The sequence below is a fragment of the Zygotorulaspora mrakii genome, chromosome 4 (assembly GCF_013402915.1).
Source record: "Zygotorulaspora mrakii chromosome 4, complete sequence".
Classification (NCBI taxonomy): Eukaryota; Fungi; Ascomycota; class Saccharomycetes; order Saccharomycetales; family Saccharomycetaceae; genus Zygotorulaspora; species Zygotorulaspora mrakii.
In genome coordinates this window covers 829,703-846,283 of record NC_050722.1, presented here as the reverse complement: position 1 = coordinate 846,283, position 16,581 = coordinate 829,703, and the positions used below count along the sequence as shown (strand labels likewise).

General features: G+C 38.5%; 10 protein-coding genes and 2 non-coding genes across 12 annotated transcripts; 8 read left to right on the top strand and 4 right to left on the bottom strand.

Moving 5' to 3' along the window:
• Positions 1-1,210: 1,210 nt before the first annotated feature.
• HG535_0Dtrna6R lies at positions 1,211-1,282 on the top strand. The gene has a single exon. It is a non-coding gene; the product is annotated as a tRNA-Arg (tRNA).
• A 13-nt stretch (positions 1,283-1,295) lies between these two features.
• Positions 1,296-2,426, top strand: HG535_0D04340 (uncharacterized protein; the record flags this gene model as incomplete). The annotated part of the gene is made up of 1 exon (XM_037288559.1): positions 1,296-2,426. The coding sequence occupies one exon, from the start codon at positions 1,296-1,298 to the stop codon at positions 2,424-2,426; it is 1,131 nt and encodes a 376-aa protein (XP_037144454.1).
• A 76-nt stretch (positions 2,427-2,502) lies between these two features.
• Positions 2,503-3,402, bottom strand: MRPL10 (mitochondrial 54S ribosomal protein uL15m; the record flags this gene model as incomplete). Its single annotated transcript, XM_037288558.1, has 1 exon — positions 2,503-3,402. The coding sequence occupies one exon, from the start codon at positions 3,400-3,402 to the stop codon at positions 2,503-2,505; it is 900 nt and encodes a 299-aa protein (XP_037144453.1).
• An 836-nt stretch (positions 3,403-4,238) lies between these two features.
• On the top strand, positions 4,239-4,311 carry HG535_0Dtrna5T. Its single transcript has one exon. It is a non-coding gene; the product is annotated as a tRNA-Thr (tRNA).
• A 285-nt stretch (positions 4,312-4,596) lies between these two features.
• Positions 4,597-6,015, top strand: GAS5 (1,3-beta-glucanosyltransferase; the record flags this gene model as incomplete). The annotated part of the gene is made up of 1 exon (XM_037288557.1): positions 4,597-6,015. The coding sequence occupies one exon, from the start codon at positions 4,597-4,599 to the stop codon at positions 6,013-6,015; it is 1,419 nt and encodes a 472-aa protein (XP_037144452.1).
• Positions 6,016-6,181: 166 nt separating this feature from the next.
• On the bottom strand, positions 6,182-7,792 carry HG535_0D04310 (uncharacterized protein; the record flags this gene model as incomplete). The annotated part of the gene is made up of 1 exon (XM_037288556.1): positions 6,182-7,792. One exon carries the CDS (start codon positions 7,790-7,792, stop codon positions 6,182-6,184), a length of 1,611 nt encoding a protein of 536 aa, XP_037144451.1.
• A 444-nt stretch (positions 7,793-8,236) lies between these two features.
• Positions 8,237-10,144, bottom strand: MDM38 (ribosome-binding protein MDM38; the record flags this gene model as incomplete). The annotated part of the gene is made up of 1 exon (XM_037288555.1): positions 8,237-10,144. One exon carries the CDS (start codon positions 10,142-10,144, stop codon positions 8,237-8,239), a length of 1,908 nt encoding a protein of 635 aa, XP_037144450.1.
• A 239-nt stretch (positions 10,145-10,383) lies between these two features.
• Positions 10,384-11,184, top strand: VLD1 (Vld1p; the record flags this gene model as incomplete). Its single annotated transcript, XM_037288554.1, has 1 exon — positions 10,384-11,184. One exon carries the CDS (start codon positions 10,384-10,386, stop codon positions 11,182-11,184), a length of 801 nt encoding a protein of 266 aa, XP_037144449.1.
• Positions 11,185-11,201: 17 nt separating this feature from the next.
• Positions 11,202-11,639, top strand: RPR2 (ribonuclease P protein subunit RPR2; the record flags this gene model as incomplete). The annotated part of the gene is made up of 1 exon (XM_037288553.1): positions 11,202-11,639. The coding sequence occupies one exon, from the start codon at positions 11,202-11,204 to the stop codon at positions 11,637-11,639; it is 438 nt and encodes a 145-aa protein (XP_037144448.1).
• A 38-nt stretch (positions 11,640-11,677) lies between these two features.
• On the bottom strand, positions 11,678-12,010 carry MIM1 (Mim1p; the record flags this gene model as incomplete). Its single annotated transcript, XM_037288552.1, has 1 exon — positions 11,678-12,010. One exon carries the CDS (start codon positions 12,008-12,010, stop codon positions 11,678-11,680), a length of 333 nt encoding a protein of 110 aa, XP_037144447.1.
• A 576-nt stretch (positions 12,011-12,586) lies between these two features.
• On the top strand, positions 12,587-14,440 carry RUP1 (Rup1p; the record flags this gene model as incomplete). The annotated part of the gene is made up of 1 exon (XM_037288551.1): positions 12,587-14,440. One exon carries the CDS (start codon positions 12,587-12,589, stop codon positions 14,438-14,440), a length of 1,854 nt encoding a protein of 617 aa, XP_037144446.1.
• Positions 14,441-14,844: 404 nt separating this feature from the next.
• Positions 14,845-16,512, top strand: SIA1 (Sia1p; the record flags this gene model as incomplete). Its single annotated transcript, XM_037288550.1, has 1 exon — positions 14,845-16,512. One exon carries the CDS (start codon positions 14,845-14,847, stop codon positions 16,510-16,512), a length of 1,668 nt encoding a protein of 555 aa, XP_037144445.1.
• Positions 16,513-16,581: the final 69 nt, after the last annotated feature.

Genomic DNA, 16,581 nt, shown 5'->3' with positions numbered 1-16,581 from the left:
TGATGAATTAAAGTGAGTAAATCTGGAGCACATCGCTGTGAAGAAGTAGATATTTGCCAAGTTGAACTGAATTGTCAATACTATACATTAAACCCTCTTACTTTTGATTTTAATCAAGATCTGATCAATTAACATTTTGTTGGTCCTTAATTGAATTCATTTAAAATTAAAAAAGCTTTCAAGAAAATAAAAAGTGTAAACAAAGTTCTTAAAAAAAATGTGTATTGATAGTTGGTAATTGATTGCAATACCGCTTTCAAATCGCAATGAATCAAACATAATCCTCTTAAACTTGGTATTAGAATCATCCTACTTCTTGAAGTCATGTGACATATTCCACCTTCAGGAGTCTTGACATGCTGACACTTCACGTTTTTAATGATCGTAATTATCGTAGCGCATGATAAATGTAAAGCTACGACTATAAAAGAATCAGCGGCTATTGGCTTTTAGCTATTACTCTTCCTTTTACTTTCAGCTAAAAGAAATATAAAAGAATATAATCAGATTACGTTATATACTACGAAAAGCTTTTGTTTGTTTTGTTTGTTATGTTGGTTTTGTTGAAATATAGATCGATATTGTAAGATATATTAAAGAGATGACTTATAAGCATCAGAAACAAGACAATTGGTCTGTAAAACAAAATAAACGAAGCCAGATGAAGCCCTAACAGAATGTCAATCGATCCTGGAAAGATATCGGATGACAGTCTATCGCGAGACGTTTACAACTCAGGAGTCCGACTACGAAGGAGTCTATGGCATGGAACATGAAATAACAGTTGTACTGTGGATTCTATGGGACTAGCAATGGTGTGATGACGATGAAAATTCTTCACTCGTCGTCCTCTCTTATGGTTCAATAGGTGCGAAATGTTAGGTATAAATACTGACGTATTTTCCAGATATTAATCCACGTTCAATTAGTTTTATCTCAATTCATGATATAGGAAACCAAGGAATTATATATCTCTATAATTGAATGTCATAGTATTATCATCAATGTCAAACCAAGTTATCATCACTAACTCCGAAGAAACCATTTTTTCCAAATACTATCAACAACTCCGAAGAAAACATCCTTTCCAAATAAAAATTATTGAGTTTATTTAATTGGTACTCAACAAAAGAAGACACTTTACATCCTGCACACGACCGTAACATGCAGTATTATGTGAAAGATACTTCACTTACTATACAAGTTATAAGCTCGCGTGGCGTAATGGCAACGCGTCTGACTTCTAATCAGAAGATTGTGGGTTCGACCCCCACCGTGAGTGTTTTTTACTTTGGATGCTTATTTTTAACTGTGGGGTGAATGAATGCAAGACCTGCTTGCAGATTTTACACAGTCCAACCCTATTTTCTCACATAAGTTTCACTACTCAACAACCAGAGAGGACGGAAAGTGTAATAATAATGCACTGGAATTCTAGGTTCATTGAGATTAATACGTCAAAATCTCTATTAAATATCAGAGATGTGCCGGGTGCCACACAATTCTTAACGTTAAGCTATACAATATTCTCAACAACTTTGTATGTTCTGAGACGATCTACATACAACAAGCTGGAAAAGAGCGATGACAATCTGGAGTTCAGTTCCATCGTCTCCCCTATACTACAATTAATTCCAGCAACACTGCTTAAGTATCCATACTCGATTGTTTTATCGAATTTGATCGATGTCAAGATTTGGAAAGCGATAGCCAATTTAGTTTTTTTACTTATTGGCGGATCTCACATTGAAAGAAGTTGGAACAGCTCAAAAGAGCTATTAAAGTTTGTCCTTATAATTGGATCATTGACCAACATGTTAACAGTTACAATTACTGCTACTTTGTCGCTCTTTTTCCCCGCCATAGATTTGAACTCACCATTGGACGGAAACTATACCATGATTATTGGATTCCCAATAATACTCAAACAACTGTATCCAGAGACCACGATATTCCGACTGAAAAATTTGGGATATTTTTCCAAAAATTTTAGGTTTAAGCTTTTACCTATATTCATTATGTTCATCTTGACATTTTCGCAACTGTTTGTCTTTCACCACTTTGCGCAACTGCTGTCTATTTGGATAACTTTTTTCTCATCCTGGACATACTTAAGGTTTTACCAGGTTTTGCAGATTAATTTTGAGAATACCGGAGACTGCCTCCTCGGTGACGCTTCAGACACTTTTCAACTAATTTATTTTTTCCCAGATCTTATCAAACCGGTATTGAGACCAATTTTCGATTTTACATACAACATTCTATCTGTCAGACTCAAAATTGTACGATCATTTGAAATTGACGACATCGACAGAGGTAACAGCGTTGCTGAGCATAGAGGTGCCAAAAAAATTACGAATACAACTGAAGAGAGACGCAAACAACTTGCACTTCAAATTCTTCAAGAGCGAATGGTTGAGCCATAAATCTTAACCTCTTCTGTTTTTTGTTTTTTTACCTTGGGGAATATTATTTACAGGAAATGTTTACTATGTAGAACTTCTATTTACTCTTCAACTGTTTAAAGTCTTCCATTGTCATTATATTTGAGTCGATATTGAATGGTGTGGAGCTGCTATACGAGATATCTTTTGTGATATCGTCTAGTTGTGCTCTAAGTGCACTCCTCTTGCCTGCTTTCCTTGCAATGTTTGAAGCACCGCTTCGTTTTGCTTCATCAATTTGCTGTAACAAGTCATGACTTTCCTTGACTAAATAACCTTTCCTAGATTCATCACTGTAATATTCAATATCTTTTCTTCTGGTTGGTCTTGCCTGTAATGGAATTCTTCCCCTTTTATTCAGAAACCAGTTGGGTGATAAATGTGCTCTCAAGCCTAACCTGTTATAGTATCGAGCGGTGAAATCCCCGCCTGCACTTTCTATAGCCTTGAGGGATTCTGAGGTAGCTTTCGAGGCCTCAATCTTGATTGGAAGATTATAACTTGTCTTACCATTGCCTAATATTTTAATACCATGCTTAATCGAGCCGGTCACAAGTCCGACATCTCTCATTTTTTTCATATCAAGAACTTCTCCTTCTTTCAAAGTAAGTCTTCCCACACTGTGAAACCATTGAATTTTCTCTAAACTCAATTCTTTAAGTGGTCTTGCATTGGCATTGGTAAACCCAATTTTCGGAAATAACTTGTACAGTGGAGTTTGACCACCCTCAAACCATGATTTCACTTTACCGCGCGCCTTTTGACCTTTTTGACCCCTACCTGAAGTTTTACCTTTAGAACTTGAAGGACCTCTACCCACCCTTCTATATTTTTTAACTGCTCCTTCAGAAGGTCTCAATGTTCCTAACATCGACAATAGGCGCACATTGCGGAAAGAAAAAAAGTTTCCACCTAAACCACATGGATTAAGGGTATTATTCAGAAACAACCCGATCATTAAGCTACTTTATCAGCACCAGTCCGACTTGAACGCTTGTAACGTAAGTATGTTACACTGAATCTGTCATTTAGACTCGTTTCTAACATGTTCGTTGCATTGATGAAACAAAAAATTGGCAACGCGTCTAAAGTGACTTAGGATCTTCGGCGCATACATGAGAATTAGCAAGACAAAAAGAGCTGAAGTTTACCACTTAAAGAGAGTCTCAATATTTTCCAGTCGACATATGGTGCAATTATTGATGTTGAAATATAAATCGATATTGTAAGATATATTAAAGAGATGACTTATAAGAATCAGAAAGAGACAATTGGTCTGTAAAACAAAATAAACGAAGTCAGATGAAACCCTAACAGAATGTCAATCGATAATGGAAAGATATCGGATGATAATCTATCACGAGACGTTTACAACTCAGGAGTCTGACTACGAAGGAGTCTATGGCATGGAACATGAAATAACAGTTGTACTGTGGATTCTATGGGACTAGCAATGGTGTGATGACGATGAAAATTCTTCCCTCGTCGTCCTCTCTTATGGTTCAATAGGCGCGAAGTATTAGGTATAAATACTGACGTATTTTCCAGATATTAATCCAAGTTCAATTAGTTTTATCTCAATTCATGATATAGAAAATCAAGGAATTATATATCTCTATAATTGAATATCATAGTATCATCATCAATGTCAAACCAAGTTACTATCGACAACGCCGAAGAAAACATTCTTACCAAATATTATTTCCTCGATAATGCCAACAATCGTCCAGCAACATCCCCCTCAATAAATCCTACATACACAACAAAGTTCTCTCAAGGACAACGTGTTTTAGAGCTTCTATGGCCAAGTTGGTAAGGCGCCACACTAGTAATGTGGAGATCATCAGTTCGACTCTGGTTGGAAGCATTTTTTTTAATCCTCTGTGTAATCTTCGATTGTTCCGCGCATTCTTCAGATCACCCTGGTTGTTCCCAAAAAGATAGTTTCCTGAAGAATGAAAAAGTGAAAAAGAAAAAAATGATTTCGATGCAAACAAAAAACAAAAACAAAAACAAAACAGAAAACGATTTGAACAAAGAGCATCTTTAGTGATTTTGATTATAAAATATTAATCCTGTTGCTAAGCAATCCCTAATTGTCGCTCGTGAGCAATTGTGTTTCCTTTTGTTCCTCTAGTCAGGTTGTAATCAAATGGTTTCATTCGCTTCATTTGTAGGCCTTCTATTTTTGGTTGGATTTGCAAGGTGTGCTAATGACACTAACAGTTCAGCAATCAATATAACCGGCAACGCTTTCTTCAATTCAGCAACTGGTGAAAGATTTTATATCAGAGGTGTTGATTACCAGCCAGGTGGGTCTTCGAATTTGACAGATCCGTTAGCTTCTCCTACTATCTGCAGAAGAGATATTCCAGTCTTCCAAGAATTGGGCATCAACACAATTAGAGTCTATACCGTTGATAATAGTTTAGACCATCAAGAATGCATGGAAATGCTACAGCATGCAGGCATATATTTAATCCTTGATGTCAATACACCTGATAGTTCAATTTCTCGTAGCAACCCAAATTGTTCCTATAACACTGACTATTTGCAGAGCATCTTTGCAACTGTGGATGCCTTCGCCAATTATGACAATGTCCTTGGATTCTTTGCTGGAAATGAAGTTATCAACCAGGTGAATAACACCTATACCGCACCATATGTGAAATCTGTTGTGAGAGATATGAAGAGGTACATCAGAACTAGAGGCTATAGGAGAATTCCTGTTGGGTACTCGGCCGCTGATATATCTTCTAATAGACAACTAGTTGCGGAATACTTCAATTGCGGTGATGATGCAGATGCTAGAATTGATATGTTCGGTGTCAATGACTATTCATGGTGCGGTAGATCTTCATTTCAAGTTTCGGGATACTCTACTAAGATGCAAATTTATCAGGATTATTCGGTTCCCATTTTTTTGAGTGAATTCGGATGCAATGAGGTTCCCAGTTCAAGACCGTTTACTGAAATTGGCTCCATTTATTCTTCTCGGATGTCTTCGGTTTTCTCTGGTGGTTTGGTGTATGAGTACTCTAATGAAGATAACAGATACGGTTTGGTTCAAATTGAAAGTGAAACTGAGGTTACCAGGTTACCAGACTTCTATAATCTGAAATATGAATATGGTAACACTTCCAACCCTTCTGGCGGCGGCGGTTACTCGACGTCAAATGATCATTCTAGTTGCCCAGATTATGATGCAGGTACATGGGAAGCAAATAACACTATTCCAGAGATGCCCAGTGCTGCCTCTGCTTATTTTAGAAGTGGAGCAGGTGCTGCGCAAGGAACTGGGTTCCTCACTCAAGATAGTTGTTATAACGATGCCTCTGACAATGATGACGACTCCTCCTCGAGTTCATCTTCATCATCATCCTCATCATCATCCTCTTCTTCTACTTCCTCAGCTGCTTCTTCAAGCGGGATTTCCAGTTCTTCCGCAACTCCATCATCATCATCATCATCTTCCAGAGAAAGTTCAAGCAGTTCAAGAGGTTCGGCAGCAGTTCTAGAGACTCCCTTATTCTTCCAAATAATATGCGAAATGTTCAACATGATGTTCTAGCGGTACCAAATTTTACTATTGTTTACACTTTTTTCTTATCGATTGTTTATATATTAAATGAGTTATTACATTTTAAGTTTTGTGAACTACCCAGTTCTACCAAAAATTCCATACATATTTACTTTATTTTCTTATATTACGCCTTTTAAACATTTTGATTTATATTTTACTCCATAGCATTTTTATCTAACTCCTTAATAGCATCGTCAACACTTCTTCTTTCAACTTCTCTATCACTTATTCGTAGATCCGATGCTACCTTATGCAATGAGACTGGTAAAGTCGAGGGGCCTACCTGGTCTTCGCACATATTTTTCAATTTCATGTATTTCCTTACCCTTTGATATGCATCACTGATAGGTATTACTTCAGAAGGCCTTTGTACAGGATTCGACTGAGAACCATTGAGTTTCTGTTCCTTATCTCGTGTACACACCGTTTTACAGAAAATTGCACTTTGTGGATCGGCTCGACATTGAACGCACGACCCAGGCTCCAAACCTCTACATGTCTTCCCGATTTGGGTCCGCGTGACCTCATCATTTTTAATTAGCCCTGAGGCATCGCGAGCAGCTCTGACTATTGAAACAGCTAGGGAATTATCTCGTGAATCTGGACTTGACTCTGAACTCAAGGTATTTGGTCTCGATCGATCAGAAATCTCAAAAATATTGAGGGAATCGTCATCTTTTTTTTTTTCTTCACTCTCGTCAGCATGTCCCACTAATTTGTGGGATGAAACGCTTGGAGGTTTATCGATGCAACTGGCATCGTTAAGTTTCAAACGTTTCTTTTTCGAATGGGTGATCAGGGGACTTGAAGGACATATAACGCCAGACTCCCTTGACACGTCACAGTTCCCTTTCAACTTCTCCAGCGTTTCCACTTTGGAACTGCAACGAAAGCATGTAGCAATGTTTCCATTGCAACCATCCTTTAGCTTGACTTCTTGGGCTTCCTTTTCTAACTCTTTACAAACACATGTAGTAGAATCTGAACAGAACCCGCATTTACCATCTGGAGACACCGTTATCTCAGAGCTTCTTGACAATGAAGATGACCTGTTGTATGAAACTGGCGTAGTAGCGGAATCTTCGAATAATGAAGGCTGTGATAGCGTTGAGATTTTACGTTTCTTTAATGTGACAGCTTTCATGGGCTTGAAATTTTTTATGACATTTTGTAACACAGGATTCAGGAACAACATGCTATCATTACTACAGGTGTTACTTTCGTTGCTATCGGAAGATTGAGCGGGAGAAATGGATGTTTTCTTCACTCTGCGGGGAGTCTTCGTAAGTGCTTTTGAAGCTGTCTTTAATTCTAGCTGCTCTACATTATCTTTCAACTGCTTGTTTTCTTTTCGCAAATTATAGATAATCTTGTTACTCTGCAAAAGCTCCTCCTGAGTGGCCTTACACTTTTTTCTCCAAGATTTTACCATATTTTGAAGGGTCTCGACAGTTCCCTCCAGCTCATCGATTCTATTGGCACGCCGTTCCCTATATGCTCTCTGGGCATCCCTATTCTGAATTTTCCTTTTTTCTTGAGAAGCATACTCAAAACCATTGCTTTCCTTGCCATTTGGTTCTGTTTCATTCCCTAATGTGTTCTTAACATCGCTGCGAGGATCAGGACGCCTCCCTGGCTTCAAACGAGGTGGGATCTTCCAGTTCTTCGAAAGATGAACCTTTGACATTGCTAATTCGGTCTCAATTGGATTTTTAGGAACAAGTTTAGCATATTTGTTGAAGAGAGGTTCTGATCTGGCCTTCATGCTTTACCGCGTACCACGTACCAGGGCCAGGCCTTGAATTCACTGCTAGACAGCAAATTATATTCAGAAAACTGTTAACAGTCTATGTAAAGAATTCTGAAAGATTTGTAGGGGGAATGCGGAATCCGTTTTGAATGTTCTTCGATGAAACCATTTGTATCCTCTGCTATAGCTTTCTCTTTGTAGAAGGATTACTCTTTTTGTAGTCAAGCGGGAGAAAAAGTAGGGTGAAAAGCTGAACATGGCACCCATTTTATAGTCATGTCAATGCAAGAAAAAGCCCGTCCAACTACAACGTCGGCAATTATCACGATCATAGAATATTTACCTTCTGTTATTACTATGGTATGTATGTTTTTGAACATTTTATATAAGGAATATATTTGATAAGACAACCAGCTGAGGGAAAGCAATAAATAAATAAATAGATCACAGATATGGCCTTCATTCCTTCTTGATGACTTTTGTTTCCGGAGCCTGGTCAGTCGGAATTGGTGGTTGTGATTTATCATCTTCATCAAGAGTTATATCATCAGAAATAGGAAGTGCAGACGTTCTTTCCTTTGCTTCTTCTTGTTCCTTTTTGATCAAGGCTTCTTGCTCCTTCAAAACATTCAACTTAAATTCGTTCTCATCAGTTCTTGAAATAGGCTCTTCTTCTTCGTGTTGCTTTTCAACTTCTTCGGTTTGTTCTTCCTTTGCGGGTTCTGATGTTTTCACTGCAACGGAGGGTTGTTTCTCTGCAGCCTTCGTTGCTTGTTGCGCTTCTTCAGCAGCTTCAGCGAAATCATTTGGTTCTTTTCCTGCTTCCTTCAGGGATTTCAAAACTTCGTTCGCACTCGCAACTGGGCCAGAGTCTGAGTGTTCGGATGCAACTGTAGCAGGAGGGGTAGGAGCAGCAGGTGATTTGGATTCTGAGACGTCCAATTTTGCGACATTATATACTGGATCAGGGATAGAACTTAAGACCTGTAAAATACCATCATAATAGACATCCATGAGCTCATCGTACCTGTTTTTTTTCTCCTTTTCTTCAGCGATAGGGCTGTACGCCTTTTGATTCATTTCATGTCTTTTCTCCAATCCACCAAATGTGTAAGTTGAGCTTAGGACTAGTAGTACTGATGGTACTTTTTGCCTTAATCTTAAATCCAACCACACCTTAAGATTTTCCTTAAGCTCTTCAGTAGGTACACCATATGCTTTTACACCTCTAGAGACACAAGCCAGATAAATTTCATCGGTCGATAGAGAGTTGATGCCCTCATAATCGATAACTTTATCATCACCCATGATTTTTTTCAAGGAATGACGAATTTGATATCTCAGCATATTATCATTTCCAAAAGGTGTGATAGACATGAATTTTGACATTGCAACCAATTGGGGTCTCGATAAATTATCTAAAACGGTGTCATTTTTGAACATTTTGGCAACTGTTAGAATTTCTTCATGTGTGAAAACGTTGGCCTTGCCATCTTTAGGCGAATAGAGTTTTTTAAAGAAATTCAAAAATGTTTTCTTCTTCTCGGTGCTTTCAATAGAGTTATAACTCAATAAAGACGATTCCTCCAGTGTGTCATGCAAGAAATCTGAAGTTTTTTTTCTAATTTCGATCAGTTTGTTTCTTTTCGCCTGCTTGTCCTTACCGGACTCGTAAGTGGATGGCAAGAGATTTGGGAAAATTTTAAGAGCCACCGGCAACAGCAGTTCAGCGAACGGGATAATGAGAAAAGCTGAGAATGGCACTAGCCTAAATATATCTCCCATAGTTCTCTTCAGTTGATTGATTTCACGTCTTGTTAACTCATAGCCCTGCACAAATTTGAAAAGCAATTTTGTTGAGACTTTTATTTCAAATCCCAAAAGTTTTGTACCATTTACATAATGTTTAATCTCGTGCTTAATCCTTTGCATAAGTGGTTCCTTTGTCTTTTTAGGTTTCGACACATTTGGCGCCGGAGATGAAGATGCAGCAGATGATGGAGGTACAGCAGATGATGAAGCTGCATTAGGAGTATTAGGAGCATTAGCAGCACTAGAGGCATTAGAAGTATTACTAGCAGAGGCATTGGCAGCCTTAGCGACACCAGACTTCACCGATGGTGACGATAACGGTGACGATGCGTTCTTGCCTGCTTTCGCTCTTGGAATACTTTCTACATCAGATATGGATGGTTCCTGTCTCTCATTAGAAAGCGTAACATATCTCCTATGAATCATGGAGCTTGCCACAATTGAAGCCGCCCATGGACTCGTCTTCTTACTTGCCAATCTGAACCCCAACTGCTTCTTCGAAACCGTTGAGAAAGCGGTCCTTACAGCAGCTTCTGAAGTATTGTAGCGGAACATTATACCTACAGTATCTTAATGAAGTCGTGAATAAACTGGAAACGGCAACTTCAAGACTTCAATGGCTCAAAATGTTGAGTTTCAAAGTGAACTGAAATCTCAATAAAATCTCAATTCCGACTTGACTTAAACTTGCGCAGCAAGTGATGAATGTCACGAATCACGACATATTCAAATAAAAATAGACGCCCTTTAGGAGGAGTATAAGGAAGCATTAAAGCCATCTATGAGGCTTGCTTATGAGCCGTTTAGTGGTATATATGCCAGAAGATATGATTAACAGTAGTGCATCAGATAATGTTAGGAACAAGCTATTGTTTACAGGGGAGCTGGCCATGGCTTGTTACGCTTGTGTGTACCTGCGCTACGTGAGGGATGGCTCCTTAATGCTGGCTGTCTTCGCACTCATTTTAATATCTTTGAGCGACTTCATCAAGAGTCTGATGCTGGCATATCTCAAACGAAATCAATGGTCCGCTGGCAATTCCGGACCTGCTAATGAAGCTGAGGTCGATGATGATAGCGATGTCAGCGTGATACTGGATGATGCAGCTATAAAGGCGATACTGTTAAGAGCGCTTAAATATTTCCAAATAATTATCTTAACGCAAACGATTTACTCTTTCTCATACCATTTTTGTTTGAAGCTGGATGAGAAATTCTGTCAGAACCGATTTGGATTTACTACACTGCTGTTGCTGGGAGAATTAGATTGTTCTGAACGGGGCAAATGGTTTGTTTGGTTCCTTGATGTTTTGATCATCTTATTTGAACTGATTATAGTCACAAATTCTTTGAGATCTGATTCCAGGAATAAATCTTTGAGCATAACGCAGCTCCAAGTACAGAAGCACGGGATTTTGAGTATTCTATTATTGAATTTATGGTCCGAGGATCTTGCTGTTGATGGTGGACTCGATCTTTGTATCGTCCCTAGACCACATGCGGGTAACCCAAACTACGGAAGCACGTCCGATGGACAAACAATAGAAGAAGAGGATACTGTTTCTGGTGATGAGATGGGCGGTCTACTTCCCTGAAGCGACGGTGCACCGCAATGGCTAAGATCAAACAAAGAAGGACGCTTGCGGTAAATGAAGATGGAACGATTCTTTCGGATCCACCAAAGAGCATTGGTAATGCTGAAAATTTTCAGCGGATGAACTACCTGTATCAGTTGTCGATGTGGCAAACGGCAGCAAATAGGCAGGATACAGATCAAGGCCTCTCACGAATGTACATCAAGAATATGGATCTGGTTAGCAAAAAGACAAAAAGCAGCCTTTTGCCTTATGTTAAGAGAACCTTTTGTAAGAAATGTCACAGAGTACTGGTGCCAAAACGTACTGTCCAGATGACTCTGAAGCAAGCCTCTGATGGGAAGGACATATTGGTTTGGGAATGTCGATGCGGGTACATCAAGAAATTTCCTATCGGTACAAATAGGAGCTACAGAACATTCTATGATAAGCCAGAAAACTTGTTACATATGTAATAATAAACTATATAGTTAAATATAGTCAAATGGAACTTTTAGAGAAACTTCCCTGCTGACGAATTTCTTTCTCTTTCTCTTGTGATTCTTGTCTGTGGGTACACCCTATAGCCCTTGTTGGTCAAACGGTTGAAAATATTCTTTCTCCAGCATATTTCGTGAGCTAAAAGTTCACCGAATCCTAACATCAGACCATTGAAAAATGGTAATATCAAGTTGATCATACACGAGCCAGTGAATGACAGTATACCGTTGACGTTGAAACCGGAGCTGTGTACGTCAACGTCGTCATTCTTCGGTTCTCTAACAGTGCCTGCCTCTAGCGTCTCCAGCACCTGATGTGGGATATCCTGGAGCAATTCGTTATCCATCGCTCAATGCTGCTTGAAAGATGAGATTGAATATGTCACACAAAGGTTACGTTACTGATACTCCTTTGCTAATTAATCTATGTCGTTTGTCTTGAAGGTATTATCACCTGACTTATTGCAAAGCTAGGCCCGCTTTGACCAAGAGAAATATTTGGCATGGCAGAGAGTGATAGTAGGGGATTTCTAGCACTGGAAAGGTTCGAAATTGATCAAGAGGGGGTCTGTAATGTCAGAGTAATTTGAATAATGAATTATCTGCATACTGCGGGTATGCATTTCAGCTTATTTTGTAAATCCAATCAGAATGCAAGCCCGGTCCATTAGCATGAATCTTACAACAAGATAATTTTTGATTGAGAATATGATTAATAGGCATCAATAAAATTAAAGTTATACTAAACGCCACCTGTACGCTTGGTAAGGTTCGCCGCTTCATTTATTATACGCATGCATCATGTGATCTAAGTCTTGCAGCTATGTATCTCCAAATATATAATACGAAAAGGGTTTTGTTTTAATTCAGCCAGCTGATCTTACATAGAGGAATACCGCGTGTCTTGGTGCGACTCAATAGATATGGAGAGGGCTGTTCAATCTTTGATGGATATGGGTATCCCAGAAGATGTGGCCAAAAATGCTTTAAATAAAGCGGGTGGCAATATCGAAGCAGCAGCAAGCTACATATTTTCGAATGAATTACCTGACGAAATTAACCAACCAATCAGGGAAAATGTGAAAGACAGCTCTTTCATCGGTAAGGGTGAGCATGTAGAGTTAGCATCGTCCGCGAATGGCTTCAATAAGGGTGATCTCTCAAATATAATTGCTACGACAAGAACTGAGCAAATAATTGATACAGATTCTGATGACTCCGATGTGCAGTTTGAGAGCTCCCCACCGAATACATCGGACGACAAATTGTCCATTCATAAATTTGAAATTGACGATAGTACAATCGTTTTACCTTTGCCACCAAACTTTTTATTTGAAAACTACTTTGCCTTATTTTCTCTATTTGTTGTCAATTATCTCCCGCAGTACTTGTTCAGACCTGATTTCAAGGACTTGAACTATGACAAAAACTGGTTCAAGGGAATCAGCGTAAATAAGCCTTTATTGAAGCTAGATTTTAACGAGGAGCAGGAACTAATTCCAACAGCAAAATCAGAAGATAGTAATATAATGCAGCCTGAACTACTTTGGCAGTTGCAAAAATTCGGATCGATCGTAAATTCAACCATTTCAGATAGAGCTTTTGTTCGTTCCAAGATGTTCGCCATAGCATTAGATTCTCAAATACAAAGGAAACTCGGTGAAGCTGAGCACCTTTATGAAATACTACCGGCTTTCATAAAATCTTTGGCCATTGATCTTGAAATGTGTCCAGACTTTGACACAAATGAGATCAAAAATTTATTCATTTCATCAGCATTTCATACACCGTCGGTTGATGAGTCTACTAAACAAACATGGTTATCTTTGTTTCATTTTTTGCCTGAAGAGTATGATTCAAATCTTTACCGGATGTTTAATGCACTTCTGCATCCTGACGAATCAATTAATCTTGAAATTAATCATGAAAACGATAGCGAAGCAGAGAAGAACGAAAACTCTTTGGATGTGATTGCGCCTATTCTAACCATAGTGTTTGATGAAATGGACGAATCCACAGAGCACGTTAACCTCACTGAAGGTGTGGAAGTTCCATTAAAATTTTACCCTCAATTATACACGAAGAAATGTAAGGATGAATTAATCAGACCAATTTTGGAGAAAAGGAAACAGGCGCAACTATTATCAAGGAGCATCTTACAAGATATTACAAATTTGAAAAGCTTCCAAGGTAAAGATATTCTGAAGTTTTTGAACAGTACAATAGATTATTTGCAGCTTGACAATAAGGATAGTGATTTGATAAACCAGCTACTGTTATTGAAAGATGAAATATTATCAAGGAAGACCACTAGAACTAACGAATACAAACATTTAGCTCAACAATTACAAACAGAGTGGAACTTATCACACCCAGAAATATCTCTTGTGAATACCGCAAAGGACAGAGGTCTCATAGACGAACCATACATCCTAACATTGGCTGCAATTTCGCCCTATAACTACTTCTCAAGAGACAGATCTGGTACTTGGCACTACGTGCACTGCAACATGGCAGGATCGGATTTCAAGGTACGAACTTGCTCTTCCGAACTTGAAGTTCAAGACTCTATTAAACAGTGTACCAAGCAAGCAAGTGAATCACCTTTAATGTTCATATATTGCAAAGAACACTTTATTCCGCAAATTGACCAGGTCAACAGGGCCCTAGAAATGAACGAAGGCTGCCTAAATTTTGCGAAACTGGACCAGCTGGAACTGAACAAGTCTCATCAGAAGCACCAGCATGAGGAGTATGCCCATGATTATAGTGCGTAGAATACAGCTGTACAGAATAGTCTAATGTGAAGCTCCGAGGCTAATATCCAACTAAACGATTATTTCAATCGTCGAGTCTTCGCCTTCTCTGTGATATGCTCGTGTTTCATTCTTTGCAGCTCCGTGTATGCTTTTTTAACAAATCGGGAAATGTGATCTGATCTATATTTAAGTATATAAGTGTGAAAAAAAAAGAATGCCTTTGAGAACGGAATAGCCTAAAGAAATACTATATATATCAATTTATGATTGAAAATTTCATAATTTTCATGAAGCTCAGGTGCTAGTCGTGTATTCATGGACTGACCACGATATCTTGTTCAGTTTGAGGGCATATTTTTATTTTTTTATCATTTGACAGCAGTTTCCTATTGGCGTCAGGTTCCTCAGCATAGTCTTAATTGATGAGATTACGACGCAAACGAAGCATAAGAAGTCTCAATAGAACACTTGTATTCACGATCGTTTTTGCAGTCTTCTTTTTCAGGGCTCAACTGATTTTTCATATTGCTAACATTATCTTCCACCCTCAAACTTCGGAGTATCAAGGTGGGCTGATTGATGACATCCAATTTATCAAATGTTATCGTTGGTTCAGACAATGCCAGTCACTCATTAGGCCCCTTAGTTCAGCTGACAGAAATTTAGCAGCATGGGCGAGAGTCTCAAAGAATCTGTCTGAGGAGACTTCCTACGCTATAGAATCTGGTGTTTTGTATGACACTTACGTATACGTGCATAGATGGAAAAAATCGAGCAATTCTCAGCCCATGACTGATCTTGCTATCTCAAAAGATCCATTGACTGTACCGCTACGTGTTTTGTCCGAAGTACAAAAGTTGATACAATCCAGGGATAGTTCAGCGTTTCATAAGCATATATACCAGCAAGAGCCATCGATATGGGAAAGATTTAGCCCGTGGAATCATAAAAGTAAGGGAGAAATACACCTGCTAGGTGAAGATTGGCAATACAAAGGGGGTGGCATATGGTGTAAATACGAGAGCAGGAACGACCCACTAGTTGACATTGAAGTATATCTAGGAGCAGGATTTGTTGAATCCAGGCCACAATGGAAAGAAGTTATCAGTGAGTATTTCAGGCCCTATGTCAAATCGAACAAATATATACCGCTTTCAATAACAAAAAAGGTCAAAAGTCTCTCTGAGCCCGAAGTGGAGCCGTTTGACGATTCTTTACGCTTAAAATTACCTATGACTCATGATAGGTCATTCAAAATTTTGCAAATAACGGATGTGCACTTTAGATGCTCTGACGATGGGACAATATTGTTGAATGAATTCCAGACTGTAAATTTCATTATTAATATACTTGATAGAGAAGTTCCCGACCTTGTTGTTATTACCGGTGATTTTCTTGATGGTCTCAAGTCGTTCGATTACCAAGCTTGCATCTTAAAACTTGTGCAACCGATGATACGAAAAGGTATATCTTACGCGTTCTCATTTGGAGAAGCCGATTATTCTCTATATGCAACAGAGACCCAGATCACGGCATTTATTTCACGATTACCATTTTGCATGAATAAATGGTCTTCCTTAAACAATCACATGGCTATTGATATCAAGTTGAACTCGGGATCTGACATAGTGCTTTATGTCTTGGATTCGTTCAAGAGCGTGGAACCTTTTTTTATTGAAAGAGAGAGATTGTCATTGCCAAAATATTCTTTAGCTTTCCGAAGCTTGCCAATCAAAGAATATAGACCGGAAGGATCGTTTCCATTGATTGGACAATATAATGAAAGATTTGCTCTTGAATCCAGTTTAAAAATAGATTCAAATTTGGGAGATATTCTGAAAAGATTCAAGATAATGGCAATGAGCTGTGGCTACGAACACAACAATGACTGCTGTTTGAAATCAAATGACGAAATATGGCTATGTTATGGGGGAAGTTCTGGTGTCGGGTTAGGCAAGATGTTTGATATGCCTGCGAATGTGAGAGTTTTTAACATCGATGATGATAAAGGTGAGATAACATCGTGGAAGAGAAATTTCATTTCAGTTGACTCTGTCTATGACTATCAGTACATAAGAAGCGTGCAATAAATCTTGCTTTTTTCTTTGTTAGTCTTATTCGTTTCAACATAGGTATATATAATATATATCAGTACTATA